This window comes from Salvelinus alpinus, chromosome 27 (assembly GCF_045679555.1).
Source record: "Salvelinus alpinus chromosome 27, SLU_Salpinus.1, whole genome shotgun sequence".
NCBI lineage: Eukaryota > Metazoa > Chordata > Actinopteri > Salmoniformes > Salmonidae > Salvelinus > Salvelinus alpinus.
In genome coordinates, this window is record NC_092112.1 from 27,413,879 (window position 1) to 27,434,870 (window position 20,992).

At 44.6% G+C, this 20,992-nt stretch overlaps 1 protein-coding gene across 8 annotated transcripts in view; it reads left to right on the forward strand.

Annotated features, from left to right (window-relative positions):
- fam184ab (family with sequence similarity 184 member Ab) overlaps positions 1 to 20,992 on the forward strand; it is a 204,527-nt gene that overhangs the window by 168,308 nt on the left and 15,227 nt on the right. For all 8 annotated transcript variants that reach the window (XM_071370060.1, XM_071370059.1, XM_071370066.1 and 5 more), the window contains 4 exons: positions 5,090 to 5,240; positions 9,222 to 9,434; positions 13,114 to 13,267; positions 13,653 to 13,780. In XM_071370060.1, coding sequence (XP_071226161.1) covers positions 5,090 to 5,240; positions 9,222 to 9,434; positions 13,114 to 13,267; positions 13,653 to 13,780 — 646 coding nt within the window. The remainder of the gene's footprint in view (positions 1 to 5,089; positions 5,241 to 9,221; positions 9,435 to 13,113; positions 13,268 to 13,652; positions 13,781 to 20,992) is intronic.

Here is a 20,992-nt window from a genome sequence, read left to right on the forward strand (position 1 = left end):
GCGTGGTGCGTATCCATAATTTATTAGAATACTTCTCAATATAAACAAAAACAATAAACAGACGAAAAACCAACGAAGCTACAGTCCCGAACTAGTGAACACAGAAAAACCAGGAACACACGAACAGGAACAATCACCCACAAACCAACAGTGAAAACAGGCTACCTTAATATTAATATGGTTCCCAATCAGAGACAACGTAAAACACCTGCCTCTGATTGAGAACCATATCAGGCCAATAAGACAAACCTAAACAAAGAAACGCATAACATAGACTACACCCACCCAGCTCACGTCCTGACCAACTAAACAAAGGAAATAAGGTCAGGAACGTGACAGGCCCAAACTGTTGCATATATCCTGACTCTGCGTGCAATGAACGCAAGAGAAGTGACACAATTATCCTAGTTTAATATTGCCTGCTAACATGAATTTCTTTTAACTAAATATGCAGGTTTAAAAATATATACTTCTGTGTATTGATTTTAAGAAAGGCATTGATGTTTATGGTTAGGTACATTCGTGCAACGATTGTGCTTTTTTCGCAAATGCGCTTTTGTTAAATCATCCCCCGTTTGGTGAAGATGGCTGTCTTTGTTAGGAAGAAATAGTCTTCACACAGTTCGCAACGAGCCAGGTGGCCCAAACCGCTGCATATACCCTGACTCTATTGCACAGAACGCAAGAGAATTGACACAATTTCCCTAGTTAAAAGAAATTCATGTTAGCAGGCAATATTAACTAAATATGCAGGTTTAAAAATATATACTTGTGTATTGATTTTAAGAAAGGCGTTGATGTTTATGGTTAGGTACACATTGGTGCAACGACAGTACTTTTTTCGCAAATGCGCTTGTTAAATCACCCGTTTGGCGAAGTAGGCTGTGATTCAATGATAAATTAACAGGCACCGCATCGATTATATGCAACGCAGGACAAGCTAGATAAACTAGTAATATCATCAACCATGTGTAGTTAACTAGTGATTATGTTAAGATTTATTGTTTTTTATAAGATACGTTTAATGCTAGCTAGCACCTTACCGTGGCTCCTTGCTGCACTCGCATAACAGGTAGTCAGCCTGTGTCCAAAAATGTCAAAAAATGCCGATTACCTGCTAGCATGAGGGACAAGTAGCTATCCACAATGAGATGCGTTTTGACAAAACTCACCTAACCTTGTAAGTTACCTAGGTATAATCAATCAATCAAATGTATTTATGAAGCCCTTTTTACATCAGATGATGTCACAAAGTGCTTATACAAAAAAACTGTCTAAAACCCCAAACAGCAAGCAATGTAGATGTAGAAGCACGGTGGCTAGGAAAAATTCCTTAGAAAGGCAGGAACTTAGGAAGAAACCTAGAGAGGAACCAGGCTCTGAGGGATGGCCAGTCCTTTTCTGACTGTGCCAAGTGGAGATTATAAGAGTACATGGCCATTAAGCCAGATCAAACGTTCATAGATTACCAGCACCTCAGGAGTAAATGTCAGTTGGCTTTTCATAGCTGAGCATTCACAGGTTGAGACAGCAGGTACAGTAGAGAGGAAGAGAGAGGAATGAAAACAGCCGGTCCGGGACAAGGTAGCATGTTCGGTGAACAGGTCAGTGTGTATAACTAACAGGTCATGGTGTATAATTAACTAGCTAGCAACTAACTAGTTCAATTTCTCTCACGATTATAAAGGATGATGATGCTGAATGAACATGGTAGCCTCGCCGCGAGCTCCTAGAAAACTTTGCAGGTTTCTACTTTTTCTAGTATGTTCTCTCATTTTCTTGCTCTGTTTGTTTAATGCATTACTTCATACACCCGGGTAGAACTATTGGAATATGAATTGCTTGGTACTCACCATCCACCCGATCTTCCCGAATTCCCAGAGACAGCGGAAACAATGGTCTAGCCTCGTCTGTGAGGCGCCGGTAGCCTGGGAGTCCTACCGGATAGAAGAACACAAAGACGCTGACGGAGAGGCAGACGTGGAGGGGTCTGTGAGGCGCCGGTAGCCTGGGAGTCCTACCGGATAGAAGAACACAAAGACGCTGACGGAGAGGCAGACGTGGAGGGGTCTGTGAGGCGCCGGTAGCCTGGGAGTCCTACCGGATAGAAGAACACAAAGACGCTGACGGAGAGGCAGACGTGGAGGGGTCTGTGAGGCGCCGGTAGCCTGGGAGTCCTACCGGATAGAAGAACACAAAGACGCTGACGGAGAGGCAGACGTGGAGGGGTCTGTGAGGCGCCGGTAGCCTGGGAGTCCTACCGGATAGAAGAACACAAAGACGCTGACGGAGAGGCAGACGTGGAGGGGTCTGTGAGGCGCCGGTAGCCTGGGAGTCCTACCGGATAGAAGAACACAAAGACGCTGACGGAGAGGCAGACGTGGAGGGGTCTGTGAGGCGCCGGTAGCCTGGGAGTCCTACCGGATAGAAGAACACAAAGACGCTGACGGAGAGGCAGACGTGGAGGGGTCTGTGAGGCGCCGGTAGCCTGGGAGTCCTACCGGATAGAAGAACACAAAGACGCTGACGGAGAGGCAGACGTGGAGGGGTCTGTGAGGCGCCGGTAGCCTGGGAGTCCTACCGGATAGAAGAACACAAAGACGCTGACGGAGAGGCAGACGTGGAGGGGTCTTAGTGCGGTTGAGACGCCGGGCGACCCGTCCTCCATTACAATGTATATTGCTCATTAGTGAATAAGCTTGACGAACTCAGAACGAGGATCTCCTTCCAGACGGACATCAGATTCTGCAACATACTTTTTCAGTTTTTCTGAGACTTGGCTTTCCTCCGACATTCAAATGGATTATAGGGCCGTCCCCAGGTGGTGAAGGTAGGCAACATTACCTCTTTCAGACTGGTCCTTAACACAGGGGCCCTACAAGGGTGCGTCCTCAGTCCCCTCCTGTACTCCTTGTATACCCACAGATGCATGGCCTCACACAGTTCCAACTCAATTATCAATTTCACTGACAACACGAGAGTATGTATGCCTGATTACCGACAATGACGAGGAGGTCTGCACTCTGACGGCGTGGTGCCAGGTAAACAACCTCTCCCTCAAAGTCAGCAAAATAAACGAGCTGATTGTGGACTTCAGGAGGAACCAGGCTGGGCATGCCCCCATCCTCGTCAATGGAGCTACCGTGAAGACGGTCAAAAGCTTCCCTGTGAAACTGCACTACGCCACTGGATGGAGTCCATTTGTGACTGACTGTCTGTCATCTCTCTGCTGCTTTCTGGTGGTCAGAGTGAAAGCTTGGATCTCAATGGGAATGTCACACTGACGTAATGCCTCCATTCTCACTATACCCTCCCATTCTCCTCCCTCTACATGCTCCACTGCCCTTCCTCCATTATTCCCTACTGCCTATACTCCTCCATCCTCCCTGCCTACTCTACACACTCACCCCCTCTTCCTTCCCATCTCCTCTGCACACCAGGTGCTGAGTGCCCTCCTAGGTAATTAGCCAGATTGGGGATTCGGGGCTGGGTTATGAATATGAATGTGAGGCTCTTTACAATATAAAGGCCCTGAGAGCTGTGTGTCTGTGTTTTTCTGAAGCGATGAGGATCAACACGTGTCCTTGCAGAAGTGTCAGCGGGCTAAACCATGGCACTCTGGTGTGGTGCGTCATAGCGCTCATCTGGTGTTAGGAGGGACGAAAACACTGGTGGCGTCCTGCACTTAACAACGTCATTCTCTGATAAATAACGATTAACATGCAGTCCGCACTCCTACTAAAAGGTCTTTGCAGCGCCGTTAAACATGTGGGCATTGAAAAGCACTGAGATGGTGAGGTGGGAGATGTCTGCAAGACGCCGTGGGGAATTCTACACAGACGTACGCTCTGCTCTGTTCCCAAGGATGTTGACTCGGAACACCTCCAGAGCTTCGACAGCCAGTGGCGTGCTTGAAATGTTCAGCAAATACAGGACATAATGTTGAGCTGTTAAAACTTCTTAAGGCTAGGGGCCCCGCTAGCGGGACAACTTCCGGTGAAACTGGAGGGCACGCAATTCAAATAAATAATCATAAAAATTATGGATATTAAACATTTAGGAACATACAAGTGTCTTATATCATTTAAAAGCTTCAATTCTTGTTAATCTAACTGCACTGTCCGATTTACAATAGGCTTTACAGCGAAAGCATGCCATGCGATTGTTTGAGGACGGCGACCCACATCAAAATATTTTTCCACCAGCACAGGTTTCATAAATTCACAAATAGCGATTTAAATATTCACTTACTTTTTGAAAATCTTCCTCTGATTTGTCATTCAAAGGGTTCCAGCTACAACTTGTATTGTCGTTTTGTTAGATCAAATCCTTCCTTATATCCCAAAAGGTCTGTTGAGTTGGCGCCATCGATTTGAGTAATCCACTCCGTTCAACATGCAGAGAAAGGAATCCAAAAAGCTACCGCAAAATGTTGTTTGTCTAACGTTCACTGTTAGTCGGCCCCCGTCTCTCTTCTCTCTAACGTTCACTGTTAGTCGGCCCCAGTCTCTCCTCTCTAACGTTCACTGTTAGTCGGCCCCCGTCTCTCTTCTCTCTAACGTTCACTGTTAGTCGGCCCCCGTCTCTCCTCTCTAACGTTCACTGTTAGTCGGCCCCCGTCTCTCTTCTCTCTAATGTTCACTGTACGCACAGTGTGCTCTGGAGATGAGTGCAAATAGATTATGTTTATTAAATATGCACGTAGCGGCATATTTTTCTCTATTTTCTTTTTGCTACTGAGAAGTGGAGTTTGTGAACGGGTCTTAAAACATGCCACAGATGAAATATTTACAGAAGGGGCTTTTCAAGCATGTGCTCTTGCACGCATGACTAGCATGATGCTCACTAGAATACGTCGACCTAACGTTACTGTAAACAGACCGCTGTTCTATATGATTTGCAGCAGCTTCACTTTTTGGGAATTGAGGAGAATATATTACTACTCCATTAAGTTATTTCCAGACGGTTTTGCTTTCGGAGTCAAACTGACATTATTTTGATCTGCTGAGCCCTGGATAATTATCATTATCTTGTGTTTATTTCATCTAATGGAAATTGTGTGTGTGTGTGTGTGTGTGTGTGTCCACAGACAGGAGTGTAAGAAGCTGCGTGAGGAGCTAAGGGAGGATCATGGGGATGACAAGAGGGCAGCCCTCATCCAGCTGGCCCAGAACAAGGAGCAGGAGCTGGGCAGTGCCCGTGAGAGCTGGCAGAGGAAGGTGGAGGACCTACTGGAGCAGGTAAGAGACAGTCCACCCTCACCCTGCTGCACCAACTGGGTGTTCTGATATACACACTGGGCTGGGCTCCAGGATAACTGGACAGTAAGAGGACTATAATTTCTAAATCTGTCCACTATTATCATCAGTGCTAAGGTTTGGCTGAGATTTCTATAGGGATTTAATATACCTTAATAAGGTCAATAACATAGGTCGTAAATTTTCACCACTTAACCCATCATATCATGAAACATCCATTTGGAAGTGTATGTCATACAATATTAAATCATCCACTTACTTAATGGCCATGAATAGGCGAGTGGAGAGTGCTCAGGGCCTCGCCCTATGCAGGTAGCCATCACAATGAAAGACTGCTGAGGAACCTGTTCTGTTACCTTGGCTGTAACTCCCACTGCAGTTATAGCCTGCACTGTCACTTACACAAAGGAGGAGAGACTGTAGTGTATGAAGACACAACATGGTGAGTTTTAGGTTGTCATTTTAACCCCCTCTATTGGATATCTATTCAAATGATTACATTTAAATCTTCCCAAACTGGCACTGGCAGCCCTGTGAAGGGGACTGAATGGACCAAATCTAATTCAAACTGAAACTCTTAAAGTACTTGTACTTGCTAATTGCATTAACATTCTACTTTGCCCTCTTTATTTCCCCCTCACTGTACTGTATTTACAAACAAATACCAGTATATTTAACTGGTGTGAGTGGCTTGCATGATGCTGCGGTGTGTACTCGCTCGGGCTTGCACTAAAGATGCTGGTTTCACTTCAGAGCGTCCATTTTCCTTTTGTTACAGTATGCTGTACGCAGGTCAGGGTTTATTGTGGGCAACACTTGCAGTGTTGTGTTTTTTTGGGATGGATAGAGTATTTTACCTGGGCTATATATTCTCTGCTTCGGTTTGAAATCTCTGTTCTTTCTGAATGTACCAAAGTGTGTTTGGCTTCTCTCATCACTCCTTGTCTCGAAACAGAGAGTTGTTGTAGAACCACTGTGACTGGTTGCTACAGCAGTGAACCAACGCCATCCAGTTTACAGGCAACACGCATGAAACACTCATGACCTGAATCTGCCCTCTTCTGAGCATGTATATTCTGTATATGCTCTGGAACTGATTCCTGGTGCACTTCCCACTGGACTCTTTTCCTCTTCCTGACTCTGTTAAAGGTGTGTATTTCTGTTCTTTTGATGAGACAGAGTTACAGCCTCTCTGAGTGGCATGTGATTTACTGTACCTCCTGCTCGGCTCTCTCTGCTGTGCCATAACAACTACAGTGCCTTCACAAAGGATTCACTCTGTTACCTTTTCCATATTGTGTTGTGTTACAGCCATTTTAAATGGATTCAATTTAGATATTTCCCCCCCCACTGGCCTACACACAATACCCCATGTCAAAGTGTAATAATGTTTTTTGATGTTTTTACAAATTCATAAAAAATCTTAACCTGAAGTGTCTTGAGTCAATAAGTATTTATCCCCTAAATATGTTCAGGGGTAAAACTTTGCTTTACAAGTCACGTAATAAGTTGCATGGACTCACTCTGTGTACAATAATAGTGTTTAACATGATTTTGGAATGACTACCTCATCTCCGTATCCCACATATACAGTTATCTGTAAGGTCCCTCAGTCGAGCAGTGAATTTCAAACACAGATTCAACCACAAAGACCAGAGAGGTTTTCCAATGCCTCGCAAAGAAGGGCACCTATTGGTAGATGGGTTAAAAAAAAAAGCAGACATTGAATATCCCTTTGAGCAAGCTATTAATTACACTTTGGATTCTGCAACATTGTAGTTTGTTACTCCACAATACTAACCTTATTGACAGAGTGAAAAGAAGGAAGCCTGTACAGAATAAACATAATCCAAAACATGCAACCTGTTTGCAATAATGCACTAAAGTAATACTGCCAAAAATGAGGCAAAGAAATTCACTTTGTCCTGAATTCAAAGCTTATGTTTTGGGCAAATCCAACAGAACCCATCATTGATTACCACTGATTATTTTCAAGCATGGTGGTGGCTGCATCATGTTATGGGTATGCTTGTCATCGACAAGGATTAGGGAGGGTTTTTTTATTATAAAAAGAAATGGAATAGAGCTAAGCACAGGCAAAATCCTGGAAAACCTGGTTCAGTCTGCTTTCCAACAGACACTGGGAGACAAATTCCCTGTTCAACAGGACAATAACCAAAAACACAAGGCCAAATCTACACTGGAGTTGCTTACCAAGATGACATTGAATGTTTCTGAGTGGCCTAGTTACAGTTTGACTTAAATTGTCTAAAATCTATGGCAAGACTTGAAAATGGCTGTCTAGCAATGATAAACAACCAACTTGACAGAGCTTGAATTTAAAAAAAAATAATAATCTGCAAATATTGTACAATCCAGGTGTGCAAAGTTCTTAGAGACTTAATCACTGCCAACAGTGATTCCAACATGTATCATGACAACATGACTCAGGGGGATGAATACTTTTCTAATCAAGATATATTATATATACTTTATACAGTACCACTCAAAAGTTTGGACACTCATTCTACTACTCATTCCAGGGTTTTTCTTTATTTTTACTATTTTCTACATTGTAGAATAATAGTGAAGACATCAAAACTATGAAATAACACATGGAATCATGTAGTAACCAAAAATTATATTTTAGATTCTTCAAAGTAGCCACCCTTTGCTTTCATGACAGCTTTGCATACTCTTGGCATTCCAGGTGAAGCTGGTTGAGAGAATGCCAATAGTGTGCAAAGCTGTCATCAAGTCTCCAGCTTGATGCTGTTTGCGCTCAGGTCCCAATGGAAGGCATTAAGTAACCTCTTATCCTACTTCACAAGGAGTTGTGATTTTATCAGGGATGACGAGGGGTGCCATTTAGATAGCAGTCAAACATTTTGCCCAGCAGGAGATGACTCTGATAATGACTCTGGGCACACCAGTGAGTGAACATTACAGCCTTAAAGGCGCTGTATGTCACCTCTTGTTCACTCCAAGGCAGTGTGGGTATTGATTCTATTGGAGGTGTGAATGTCTTCTGTCAATGGCCCGACTTTGCACTGTCAGCAGCAACCCACGGCTTGATCCCCACTAAAACACACTCGTCCCTCTCTGACATGAACCCACAGACACGTCCACTGACTCCACTTAGATCACTGCAGCCTGTCTGCCACATGCCCACCATATCACTGTGTCCTCTGCTGCCCAGAGGCAAACGAATACACTCACTGCATTATAACAGTTGGGTCTTTTATCTGCCTCTCTCTGGCTTGATAATGTACTATGCACTCTGTACTATTTGTTGTCCAAATGTTTCATTACGCAGATGCTGGAAATCAATGCATGTGGGGAGAAGGAGGCCATTCAGACAGAGCTCCCATTCTCAAAGGCTTTGCTCCAGATGCTTCCTGGTAGCTAGCAGCAGAGTCAGGGTGACTTATGGAGGTGTCACCACCGTGGTTCTCTTCTTCCCATACACTCCTCTCTTGCTCTGGGCCCAGTCAGTCTCATTATTCACAGTAATAATACTAAGTACTAATGAAGCCCTGGCTGATTCATGTGGGATGACTGAGCTGTCATGTTGATCACACGTACAATACAGTACTGATTGGACGTCATCAAAGGTTGCAAAGCAGCCAAAGTTGCTCCAGGCCTACCATTTTGAAAGAACGATTTTGAGGGCGTAATGGAACATTTCATTTTGTTGCACCCTCTAACAAATGTAATGTCGTGTTGCTTCAGGTCATAAATACCGGTAAAAATGGATATCTGTTTTTGTTGTTAACAAAGTAGGCGTATGTTAGTCAATGAAGTATACAGACAAACAGCTATTGCACACCTGTAAGAGAGAAACTAATAACACACAGACAATCTGATCTAAACTCTGTTTTTCTCTATTCCCTCTTTCCCATCACTTTATCTCTCTCTCGTCCTTCTCTCTCGCTCTCCCTTTACTTCCCTCCCTCTCATCAGATCTCGTTGCTGAAGCAGAGTCTGGAGATGCAGCTGTCTCAGTCTCAGAGCTCGCTGCAGCAGCTGCAGGCCCAGTTCAGCCAGGAGAGGGAGCACCTGAGCCAGCAGCTCCAGGAGCTGCAGCTGGAGTACCAGCGCAGGGAGCACCGCCTGCAGGAGGCCCACTGCTGCGCCATGCAGGACCTGGAGGAGACCCGCCAGCACGACCTCAAGGTGAGGCCCCTACCGGTCTGTCTACAAAGTCTCCGGTCATAGTAAATGTCCTGACCATCAGACTTACCCGATCACCACCAAGCCCATCCCCTTCTGTCTACTGGGGGATCTAGCCATGACATTCCCTCTGTCCCTGTGACATCACTACCTCTTATCTGTATCATTTGTACTTTATGCCCATTGACATGCACATTACAACTCTGCCCTACAGGGTGGCCAACCCTCTTCCCTTTATTTACATATTAACTCTTTTAGCTTACAAGTGGTTAGAGTCACTGCCAGTGTGAAAGCTCCCATCTGGTGACTTTAGAGCACTAGATTAGATATGAGGCATTATGGGCCAGTATAGGCTCTGATGTGTCAGTAAGACTGGATATCAGTCAGGTACACAGAATGAGGAGAGACAGTGAAGATTTACTGGTGAAATAGCTGGTGACGTGGCCAGATGAAGTTTTACAACAGTGAGTCCATCAACATTACCAGAGACGTGAAGGGGGTGACTCCTGAGCGGATCAGTGATTTGGACCTGACCCTGATTGATTCATTGCTGCCTGGGACACACACTATTTTTCAATTCTTCACCCTTCAAAACGAAAAGGCTACATCACCATAGTATTTGATGGAATTACGATGCAACACATCTAATATTGTCCCAGGGTGTTAAATATGAGTAATGTGGTGCAGTAATGTAATATTATGGGAATATTTTGGGAATCTGGCGAGGCATCTGTGTAATAGAAATTCAGATGGTGATGAGTTTGTTGTCAGCACAGCCGGGGGAAATATATGTGGGTCCATAAGCCAGTGTCATCCAGGTGCCCCAGCGTTAGCATATTCAGTAACTTCATGCTCAGATCCAACTCTTTTAAAATCAGCCCCTCTGCTCATAGAGCTTGTTACAGGACATGAGAGTCATGTCGCAAGATGGCGCTATATCGATCAGCACGGGTCATAAATGTACTTCTATGGGTTCATGCTTGAAAGGCAGACTGCCAGTCAGGCTCATGCATGGGTTAACTGTGTAGATCTTTGTCAGGAAGACGATTGGCCCTGTTAATTTATTCACTGGTGTTTACTAAGTAAATGCATCTGGGTGCAGGGTTCACTCTGGCACAATCTCAGCTGGAGCAAGCTGCATTTCCTCCTCGCAAAAAAATGTATACTGGATAGCCAAAGAGCGGGTACCACTTTGTGGCAGAACAGATATGCCCAGCTCTCCGTCTTTACATATAAGACTTACTGACTGTACCCTAAAACACTGACATCTCAGTACTGGTCTGGGCATTTCATAATCAAGGTTGAAGTATGAATCTGAACTCATTTATCAATCCAGAAAATACCCAGTACGTGAAAATAGACTTCTGAAAAATATAACGACATTCACATTTTCAAACACTGAATCTTTTCTTTCCAAAGAAAAGGGAACAGATGGGTTTTTCTGCGCTCAACACTCCATTATACAGTCAAGGCCGTTTGAAATGCATTTAACCTTACTCAGAGGCTTCCTTTGAGATTCTAAAACCCTCGGATGAAGTTTATGTTAAGGGGTCATGCAGGCGTTATGCAAAGCTGACACATTGTCCCTGAGCATTCTGTCTCACCTCTCCAGCCACAGATTGGATTAGAAGTATAAGACCTTTGAGTCATCGGTGATTGAATGGGCCAAAAAGTCTTTTCTGTCTGCTAATGAAAAAACATAGCTCATATACCTCCCCTAGGAACACATTTATCTCAATAGCTGTTCTCTCTTAAAAAGAGGCTAGGTTGACTCAAAGTTGTTTCTTAAATGTTTAAACCTTTTGCGGGGATGAATGTATTTGGGTTTAGTTTGTTCTAGACATGTTTTATGAGGAGAAAGTCATTTAGAGTGTAGTAAAGCAAACAGAATTGTCTTGTTTGAGGCATTAGGGACAAATCCAGTTTCTCCTTGCCTGCAGGAGGAACACACATCCCCTGATTGTATCTATTTGCATCACAAACTCTATTATACAATGACTAATAAAATGCTCATTTTAACATCCAATCTAGATCTCTACTTTTTCACAGTAAAACATTTCCTGTAAATCCCCTAGTTCTAGGTATGAACACACAATACGGTGTCTCTTGGGATTCTCGCAAACTATCGATTTTTCTCCGTTCAATCTTATTTTTAATTTGTGCACAGGCTGCAGACAGTATCAACTGAATGAATGAGACTGCGCACAGACCTAACAGACCCAGGGCGTTGGACCTGGGAGAAAATATATAGATCATTTACTAGCCTTGTCCCATACCATTGTCAACCAATACATGAACGAACACACTTAGGAATTAGCTAAAACACAAACACGACGCAAGGACCACCAGCCTAATAATTAACATCTAGATACACTACATAGACTCTGACAAAGAGGCATTCAAGCCTTGTTACTGAGGTAGCAACATAGAGGGAATGGCTAACTCCCATGTTTCTACAGTACCTGGTTTGATATGGAACTTTGTTTGTGGTGATGGGAGACTTTAGCTTGTTATCTATTCTAAAAGGGCTGCTGTCGCTACGGGGTTCTTCACCCACTGAGGTTAGGAACATTGCTTTCTACTGAACTCTCCCAGCAGTAGCCTATTAGAGGACTTGCTGCCTAGCCACAGAATGTCCCCCCTGACGGCCATTAGAATGATACTGACATGACCTAACCTTTTACTTCTCCACAAGGACACTGTACCGACACACACACACACACACAGTGATGTGGCTCGACCACTAACTGTTGGATACAGCATTCAACAAACAAGAACATCATGCCCCAGCTGATTTATTCCTGTTTACTTTGTAAGGCCTATTTGATTTAATATTATACAAGTCATATGTTGATTGAAAGGCACTGTTATCTTTCTATTTCCATCTTAATCGTGTTTTTTTATCCCTATCAATCTGGTGTTGTGGCCCCTGTCTCTGTCTCTCTCTCTCTACTCTCTCTCTCTTTCTTTGTCTCTTTCTTTGTCTACACCCTCCCTCCCTCTCTCAATCCCATGATTGGAGATTGTAGTGTGATATGAAAGGTGTATTCATGAGGTTTGACAAGTACCAGGTGTCTAGTGTTACTTTATGGAACTGTGACCTTCTCCTTACCATGTTAACGGCTCTGTGTCTACTTAATTGAGTTTAGAGTGGCGTATTGTGTGCTGTTTTGCTCGCTGTTGCTGGAAAACCTTCCAATAGCCCCAACAAGCTGCTGATGATATGCTTAAGTGCTAATTGATTGTAATACAATTCCATAGTGATCAGGAATACTGTTTAAAACACGTCTTTTGGCTCCATGCAACTGCCTGAGTACCTCTCAGCCTTTTTGTTACTGAACTACACTTAGTCCAACAGCAACATACAGGTTGAGTTTAACTGATGCTGTTGCAAGATTCTCCCAAACTGATCTTTCTCTTTACCGTCTGAACTCTTCATATATGTTTCAGACTATCCCTTCTAGCGATGAAAATAATGGTTCTTTTTTTCATTAACCAGCGCCGTCAACCAGATGAAAACCGGTTATCCGTGCCAAAAAGTTATATACAATGAATTTGTATGTGATTTGTTTGTCCTTGTCCTAACCTGTGTGTGTCCCTCCTGACCTCTGAACTCGTGTGTGTGTGTGTGTGTGTGTGTGTGTGTGTGTGTGTGTGTGTGTGTGTGTGTGTGTGTGTGTAGGAGCTGGAGCATCGTCTGCGGCAGCAGCACCACATAGAGCTCCAGTCTGTGAGAGAGGCTCACAGACACAGCATTGAGACGCTCAAACAGCAGTCAGAGCAGGAGCTGCAGACTCTACGCTTCGAGCTGGAGGACGAGGGCAAGGCCATGCTGGGTAAGAGCCATGCTGGGTTAGGGTCTGATGGGGAATGGTCTCCGGGTCTCACACTGGGTTAAGGGCCCAGGCAGGGAAGGGGCCACACCGGGTTGAAGGCCATGTTGAATAAGGACCTTGAGAGAGAGAGAAAGGCAATATGTAGTGATAGAGGACCATTCTAAGTAAATACTAGACTTGGTTGTAGCCTTTAGAAAAAGCCATTGGAAGCTAGTGTTGCTAAACACAGCCTGACACTCCTCCCTTTAGGAATCAAGGCAACGCTGGAACATTCCATCACATAGCTTATTAGAGGCAGGAGATGTACTGTGTGATGAATGTGTTTTAATTAGCTAGAGGCGAGCTCCCTAAGGACCCTGTCTGTCTCTATCTCTTTGGTTCCTAGCCTCTCTGCGCTCTGAGCTCAACCACCTCCATGCCTCGGCCATAGAACATCTACGGCAGACCCACCAACAGGAGACGGCTGCAGCTAAACTGGAGCTGGAGAACGCCCTGGAGAACAGCCGAACACAGGTCAGAGTCACCGGGACTTACTGGCATTCCACATATCACTTAGCTAACAGAGATAATGGAAACAATATGGATGGGCCAGCATTAGTTTGTACTACAGTATGATTGGATATTGGCCATGAACAACAGCATTGTAAAAAAATATGTTGGTATTGTAATCGCCTTAACAGCAGGCAATTTTGTATAGTGGCTTAACGATGAGGTAGACATTAGCTCAATGAATGAGGATAGATAATGATATTAAAAAAGGGAGAAAGAGTAAAAGATCTAGATAATCCTTCTGTGCCTTTTATTGTGCAGACTGAAATGCTTTTGCACAAATGGCCATAGAAGAGAAATATCTCCCTTGGCAACAGCCCTCTTTTCTCTTCTCCACTCTGGCTTCTGTTGCTTGTATATTCACACATCTGAATAGCTGTGTGGCTTGTTGGATACAGCTTGAGCAAGAGTAATCAGTGGGTTGGAACCTGGGTTCTGGCCTCCTAGAGAGAGAACAAGTGACAGCGTCCCTCCCTCCCTCCCACACACACAGACAGACAGACAGACACACATACTCCACAGAGAAAATATATTTTAAAATGCTCAATACATCATCCATTTGCTCCCGATACCTCGACTTTCTGCAACAAATCTGGGTGCTTTATAACACTAACACATGCGCTATTCACAGAAACAAAGATCTTAACTATTGCCTATTGTACATAACCAATAGCTATGCCACACCCAGATTACAGTATGTGCAGTTTAAAATATGGTAATGCGCACGGGGGAAGGCTGATGTGTCTGTTAGAGAGCAGTAGGTTTACCTCCCGTAATACCAGCACTCTGAGCCGGCCCAACTCCTGTCAACGGGCTCTTCATCTCAGGCATAAATCACTCTAATTAAGTCTAATGCCCTGGGTCCTCTCTCATCGCCATGGCAGGTGCCAGATGTTCAGGGCCAGGCACACAGCTGTTTCTGAGGGGACCTACTACTACGCTAGTCAGTCTACAGCAAGGTCACAAGGCAAATACAAGTTCTACCTGCCAAATAAAAGAAGATACGAGCCAGGGTACCTACTGCAGTGCGAGCAGGTTCACTTTCCACAGTGACACATAAATCATCTAAGCCTCTTACAGCAGACAGGCCCCTATCACAACAGAAGCAGGCTACTATGTCAGAGTTATGACAGGGTTTTATTTTGTTTTTGTTTGTCTGACGATGAGGAAAATGGCAGCGGCAGCAAAGCAGAAATGTGTTCCAGTAAGCAATTTCAATGTGTGATCCATCTCCTGTTGTAATTCGAGGATACCTGGAAAACAAAACAGGGAATATATTGAGGTCTTTTGAGGTGGGATTCTAGCTCTTGTTTGACAGCATCAAATCAAATGTTATTTGTCACATGCGCCGAACACCTTTCACCTTACAGTGAAATGCTTACTTACAAGCCCTTAACCAACAATGCAGTTTTAAGAAAAATGCCTACAAAAGAAGAAATAATAGTAACAAATAATTAAAGAGCAGCAGTAAAATAACAATAGTGAGGCTATATACAGGGGGTACCGGTACAGAGCCAATGTGTGGGGGCACCGGTTAGTTGAGGTAATTGAGGTAATATGTACATGTAGGTAGAGTTATTAAAGTGACTATGCATAGATAATAACAGAGAGTAGCAGCAGTATAAAAGAGGGGGCAATGCAAATAGTCTGGGTAGCCATTTGATTAGATGTTCAGGAGTCTTATGGCTTGGGGGTAGAAGCTGTTAAGAAGCCTTTTGGACCTAGACTTGTTGGTGCTCCAGTACCGCTTGCCCTGCGGTAGCAGAGAGAACAGTCTATGACTAGGGTGGCTGGAGTATTTGACCATTTTTAGGGCCTTCCTCTGACACCGCCTGGTATAGAGGTCATGGATGGCAGGATGCTTGGCCCCAGTGATGTACTGGGCCATACGCACTACCTTCTGTAGTGCCTTGCGGTCGGAGGCCGAGCAGTTGCCATACCAGGCGGTGATGCAACCAGTCAGGATGCTCTCGATGGTGCAACTGTATAAACTTTTGAAGATCTGAGGACCCATGACAAACCTTTTCAGTCTCCTGAGGGGGAATAGGTTTTGTCGTGCCCTCTTCACGACTCTCTTGGTGTGCTTGGACCATGTTAGTTTCTTTGTGATGTGGACACCAAGGAACTTGATGCTCTCAACCTGCTCTACTACAGACCCGTCGATGAGAATGGAGGCGTGCTCGGTCCTCAATTTCCTGTAGTCCACAATTATCTCCTTTGTCTTGATCACGCTGAAGGAGAGGTTGTTGTCCTGGCACCACACGGCCAGGTCTCTGACCGCCTCCCTATAGGCTGTCTCGTCGTTGTCGGTGATCAGGCCTACCACTGTTGTGTCATCGGCAAACTTAATAATGGTGTTGGAGTTGTGCTTGGCCATGCAGTCATGGGTGAACAGGGAATACAGGAGGGGACTGAGCACGCACCCCTGAGGGGCCCCGTATTGAGGATCAGCGTGGCGGATGTGTTGTAATCTACCCTTACCACCTGGGGGCGGCCCGTCCAGGATCCAGTTGCAGAGAGAGGTGTTTAGTCCCAGGGTCCTTAGCTTAATGATGAGCTTTGAGGGCACTATGGTGTTGAACATTGAGCTAGCATTCTCACATAGGTGTTCCTTTTGTCCAGGTGTGAAAGGGCAGTGTGGAGTGCAATAGAGATTGCATCATCTGTTGGGGCAGTATGCAAATTGGAGTGGGTCTAGGATTTCTGGGATGATGATGTTGATGTGAGCCATGACCAGACTTTTAAAGCTTCATGGCTACAAACGTGAGTGCTACGGGTCAGTAGACATTTAGGCAGGATACGTTAGTGTTCTTGGGCACAGGGACTATGGTGGTCTGCTTGAAACATGTTTATATTACAGACTCAGACAGGGAGAGGTTGAAAATGTCAGTGAAGACACTTGCCAGTTGATCAGCGCATGCTCGGAGTACACATCCTGGTAATCCGTCTGGCCCTGTGGTCTTGTGAATGTTGACCTGTTTAAAGGTCTTACTCACATTGGCTGCGGAGAGCATGATCACACAGTCGTCTGGAACAGCTGATGCTCTCATGTACGTTTCAGTGTTACTTGCCTCGAAGTGAGCATAGAAGTAATTTAGCTCGTCTGGTAAGCTCGTGTAACTGGGCAGCTCGCGGCTGTTGTTCCTTTTGCAGTCTGTAATAGTTTGCAAGCACTGCCACATCCGACGAGCGTCGGAGCTGGTGTAGTACGATTCGATCTTAGTCCTGTATTGATGCTTTGCCTGTTTGATGGTTCGTCGGAGGGCATATCGGATTTCTTATAATCTTACGGGTTAGAATCCCGCTCCTTGACAGCGGCACTTATTGATGAAGCCAGTGACTGATGAGGTGTACACCTCAATGCCATTGGAAGAATCGCGGAACATATTCCAGTCTGTGCTAGCAAAACAGTTCTGTAGTTTAGCATCTGTTTCATCTGACCACTTTTTTATTGACCGAGTCACTGATGCTTCCTGCTTTAGTTTTTGCTTGTAAGCAGGAATCAGGAGGATATAATTATGGTCAGATTTGCCAAATGGAGGGCGAGGGAGAGCTTTGTACCCGTTTCTATGTGTGGAGTAAAGGTGGTCTAGAGTTTTTCACCTCTGGTAGCTTACTTAACATGCTGGTATAAGTTAGGTAAAACAGATTTAAGTTTCCCTGCATTAAAGTCCCCATTCACTAGGAGCGGCGCCTCTGGATGAGCGTTTTCCTGTTGGCTTATGGCAGTACACAGCTCATTGAGTGCGGTCTTAATGGCAACATCGGTTTGTGGTGGTAAATGGACAGCTATGAAGAATATAGATGGAAACTCTTGGTAGATAGTGTGGTCTACAGCTTATCATGAGATACTCTATCTCAGGTGAGCAAAACCTTGACCACGTTTCCGAGAAAGAGATATTGATTGATTGATTTGAGGGAGCATACTTAAGTTCACACAGGACACCAGATAGGAAAGACTCACCCTAGCCGCCCGGCACATAGACTATTGCAGCATAGATACTGGAGACTTGACAGGAGGGGTCGGAGGACACTGTGGCCCCATCCAATGATATGCCCGGACATGGCCAACCAGGCAAGATATAACCCCACACCACTAGAGGGATATCAACAGACTACCAACTTACTACCCTGAGACAAAGGCTGAGTTTAGCCCACGAAGATCTCCTCCACCGCACAAGCCTGAGGGGGGCACAAAACCGGATAGGAAGATCACGTCAATGACGCACCCATCTTAGGGACTGCATGGGAGAGCGCTAATAAGCCAGTGACTCAGCCTCCGTAATGGGGTCAGAGGCAGAGAATCCCAGTGGAGAGAGGGGAGCCGGCCAGGCAGAGACAGCAAGGGTGGTTCGTCTCTCCAGTGTCTTGCCGTTCACCGTTGCACCCATGGTCCAGACTACACTCAATCATAGGACCTACTGAAGAGATGAGTTTTCAGTAAAGACTTAAATATCGAGAACGAGTCTGTGTCTCTCACATGGATAGGCAGACCATTCTATAAAAATTGAGCTCTATAGGAGAAAGCCCTGCCTCCAGCTGTTTGCTTATAAATTCTAGGGACAATAAGGAGGCTTGCGTCTTGTGACCGTAGCGTACGTGTAGGTATGTACGGCAGGACCTAATCGGAGAGATGGGTAGGAGCAAGTCCATGTAATGCTTTGTAGGTTAGCAGTAAAACCTTGAATCAGATCTAGCCTCAACAGGAAGCCAGAGGCTAGCACTAGAGTAATATGATCACATTTTTGGGTTCTAGTCAAGATTCTAGCAGCTTTATTTAACACTAATTGAAGTTTATTTAGTGCTCTATGCGGGTAGCTGGAGAGTAGAGTATTGCAGTAATTCATCATCATGCAGTGTTCAATGTGGAATGAAAGTCCAAAGAACAGGCAGAATAAACTAAATTGAACGTTTGTACATATCGAAAACATGACCAATTTTGGTTTGTAACCCTGAAAATGTGTTCTCTCAACTCGCCAAATTGAGCCCCTTTTCAAGTGATCACTCTTTGAGAATTACTTTTCCAGACGCAAGCTGCGCATCACTTTGCACGCAACTTTTTTCATTTACTAAAATGTTTTATTTTATTCTGTTGTTTTTTTTTACTATAAAATAAGTGTCTTGACTGTGATGAGGCCTTGGGAAATAAGAGGGTCTTGTCTGCTAAAATAACAAAATAAGGCTATGCCGTTGCACAGCCATACTTCTACAAGCAAGTGCCACTGCTGAGGTTAATGCCTTTTTGAGGATTGTGTTCCATGAGATAACATAACCAGTTGATGTTACGGTTGGCACTTACTTTTTATTGACTGAATATATATATATATTTAGCAATTCGGATTTGTCATCTGTAATGGTTATGGTAACTTAGGCATTGTTGCGGACTGTTGGCATAGGCCTATCGATAAATGTGCCCATATGTTTTTTGAGTGTGGGCCTTTTATTTTTATTTTTTTATTTCACCTTTATTTAACCAGGTAGGCTAGTTGAGAACACCTTTATTTAACCAGGTAGGCTAGTTGAGAACAAGTTCTCATTTGCAACTGCGACCTGGCCAAGATAAAGCATAGCAGTGTGAACAGACAACAACACAGAGTTACACATGGAATAAACAATAAACAAGTCAATAACATGGTAGAAAAAAAGAGAATCTATATACAATGTGTGCAAAAGGCATGAGGAGGTAGGCAATAAATCGAATAATTACAATTTAGCAGATTAACACTGGAGTGATAAATCATCAGATGATCATGTGCAAGTTCTAAAATTAGATAATTTTTTCTCATTTCGAGTCCTCTAACAATGACAAATGCCCATCCCTACCATGGGACGTGTACGACCTGCTTTGTGGTCTGTTCCCATCTCCTATATACTGTAACTGCCATATCCAGTCACCACAGTACACACAATACCTCGGACATCTTACACGGGATAAACAGGCTTCCTGGTGGTTTCTCAACCAAAACAACAACCTTCCCCTAAGCCCCCTCGCTCCCTCTGCTTCAGACTGTCTGTGTGTTCAGTAGTCAGACATGTCAGGACACAACCCTGTCTCTCTCTATGTCCCATATGACTGTTTGATTTACTAGCCACTGAGCCATCCCTCCCTCCCGGGTGGGTGGGACTCTTAATCATTTAAATGCATTATGCCTATACTAACCGTACATCGACTTATCTTTAATTATACAGATATCCTAATCACAGCAGCCAGTTGTCTCCCAGACTGTACGGCTGTTGTTGCCTTTTATGGACATGTGTTGTGGTTTTACCCAGTAAATGGTAAAGCTCTGATCTTTAGAATGAACATGTACCTTCAGCGCTTTAATCAAAGAGCCTTAGCAACACCGAGCATGTTGTTTTCCTTTGAACAGCCCCACTAGCCCAGCAGCCCTGGCAGACAGTAAAGAGATGGGGCCATCTGAAGAGAGGTACAAAGTGTTGCTCGTCCTCTTTCTGGGAGACAGAGAGTGGTTTCTAAGAAAGAACTCCCTGTGCTGAGCCGTGGACCGTTTGGCGGGGCCGCAGGGCCCCCGTGTTGAGCGCTGTGTTGCCTTAGCTTTAATTGTGGACCCCTGAGAGATGGACGGTGCTGGCTCGTTTAATGAGATTAGCAGGACTGGTCTGCGGTGTGGATAATTGCATTTGCTGGAGATAGTGATCGGCTGTCCCCACAGATGAAAGCTCAGCTTCTGACAGACAAATGGCTCTGAAGAATGTTTATTTTCTATACTCCCCTGGTACATCTTGTCTCTCTCTCTGTGTGTGTGTGTGTGTGTGTGTGTGTGTGTGTGTGTGTGTGTGTGTGTGTGTGTGTGTGTGTGTGTGTGTGTGTGTGTGTGTGTGTGTGTGTGTGTGTGTGTGTGTGTGTGTGTGTGTGTGTGTGTGTGTGCGCTTGCGTACATGTGTGTGCGTGCATGCGAACATGATTATGGAGAGGTCTGTGCCATATTTCCTCATGTGTTTTGTATCTGATGTCTAATCTCCTCACACTGATTCCTCAAAAAAATGTTTGTCTATGAGACCCGTCTTAATGAAATCCCACCCCAGCTCTTTATGCTCAGAGAATCTCCAACAATTGAAGCATTGCTAATGGCTACTCATCCACAGCGAACCTATTTTTCACAGAGAAGACGGGCCGCGGCCTGTTTGCAAACTGTGATAAATGCCTCTATTTTC